Below are 1,400 nucleotides of genomic sequence, written 5' to 3' on the forward strand. Positions count from 1 at the left end.
CATATGCTTTAAACATAATATATATATATATTAAATTATTAATAACATTTTATCATAAAAAGTAACACTTTGTTATATATTTTTTACATTTTAAAAAAATCAGAAAATGGGACCAGACCAGACCAAAAACTGGAGGTACCGGTTTAGGAGAGTAACCAGAACGTAATCGGTTTTGAGAAATGTAAAACCGATACATACTAGTTCGGTCTTAAATTTAGTCCAAAACTAGACCGAACTAGTTACACCCCTAATGATAGTCCAAAACTTGTTGCCTACAAAACAAAATCTGTACAAAAAACAGATCATCGAGTTTGATAATTGTCCAATATGTGAGAGGGAACCTGAATCAATAATGCATGCCGTGTGGAGCTACCCAGCTGCCTCAGATGTGTGGTCTGAAGGTAATAGTCCAGTGCATAAATTGGGTGTTTTAGATTTTGGCTTTGAAGAACTGTGGGGAAAGCTTAATGCTACTCTTAAAATAGATGAAGTGGAAATGGTAGCTCGTATCATGAGGAAGATTTGGATGAGAAGAAACTCACTGCTGTTTGAAAAAAAATTTGATCACTCAAAAGTTATTATTTGTGCTGCAATGCAGGGACTAGCTGAATACAAGATGGCCCAGGACCAACTACAGACAAACCAGGTGAGAAGCAATGCTGATAGGAGTGTGACTAAATGGGAAAAACCAGGTGGATCAGTGATAAAAGCAAACTGGGATGCTGCCGTGGATGCAAAGAACAAATGCGTGGGAATTGGAGTGGTTGTCAGGGACTCAAATGGGGAGATTCTTGCTTGCCTCTGCTCAAGATTTGCTCATAACAGCAACCCGTATGTAGCTGAAGCTCTGAGCTTAAGGAAGGCAGTAACATTTTGTAGTGAAATGGGATTTTCAGATGTAGTGTTGGGAGGGGACTCTTTAATAATAGTGAATGCTACTAAGAGTGGGGAAGAAATAGGGGCTGAATATGGTTGTATCATTGATGATGTGAGGAGAATTATGAATGGGAGATTGAGTTGGGATGTTCGGTTTGTGTATAGAGAGGCTAACAACACTGCACACAAACTAGCAAGATTAGCTCTTACTGTTGGAGATGAAAATGTTTGGATTGAGGATAATCCTGTGGAAATAGCTAGTGATATTCTTGTAGAAAAACTTTGTAACGACTGACTCTTGTTGTTAATGAAGGTAGTAATGTTTATATCAAAAAAAAAAAAAAATGATAGTTTCTAACCTAAAATCCCAACCTCGATTGGCACGGAACCCCTCCGCTACAATCAAATCAAAGAATCTCACTGCTACAGTCAAATAAAAGAATTCCATAGCATTCTTATTGCTTGCCGCGTAATTCTGCCTAGTATAAATATTACTTTTTATTTTTTTATTTTTATATTTTTTT

General features: G+C 36.9%; 1 protein-coding gene across 1 annotated transcript; it reads left to right on the top strand.

Moving 5' to 3' along the window:
* The first annotated feature begins 352 nt into the window (after window positions 1–352).
* On the top strand, window positions 353–1,171 carry LOC109020208. Its single transcript, XM_019002630.1, has 2 exons — window positions 353–499; window positions 599–1,171. The coding sequence occupies exons 1-2, from the start codon at window positions 353–355 to the stop codon at window positions 1,169–1,171; spliced, it is 720 nt and encodes a 239-aa protein (XP_018858175.1).
* Window positions 1,172–1,400: the final 229 nt, after the last annotated feature.

The sequence above is a fragment of the Juglans regia genome, chromosome 6 (genome assembly GCF_001411555.2).
Source record: "Juglans regia cultivar Chandler chromosome 6, Walnut 2.0, whole genome shotgun sequence".
Taxonomy (NCBI): Eukaryota; Viridiplantae; Streptophyta; class Magnoliopsida; order Fagales; family Juglandaceae; genus Juglans; species Juglans regia.

What these genes read in the sequence shown, in the direction of transcription:
- LOC109020208 (XM_019002630.1), top strand. Translation starts at nt 353, where the DNA reads ATGCATGCCGTGTGGAGCTACCCAGCTGCCTCAGATGTGTGGTCTGAA. An exon ending in AAATAGATGAAGTGGAAATG is followed by an intron (nt 500 to 598) that starts GTAGCTCGTATC and finishes GCTGCAATGCAG; the next exon opens with GGACTAGCTGAATACAAGAT.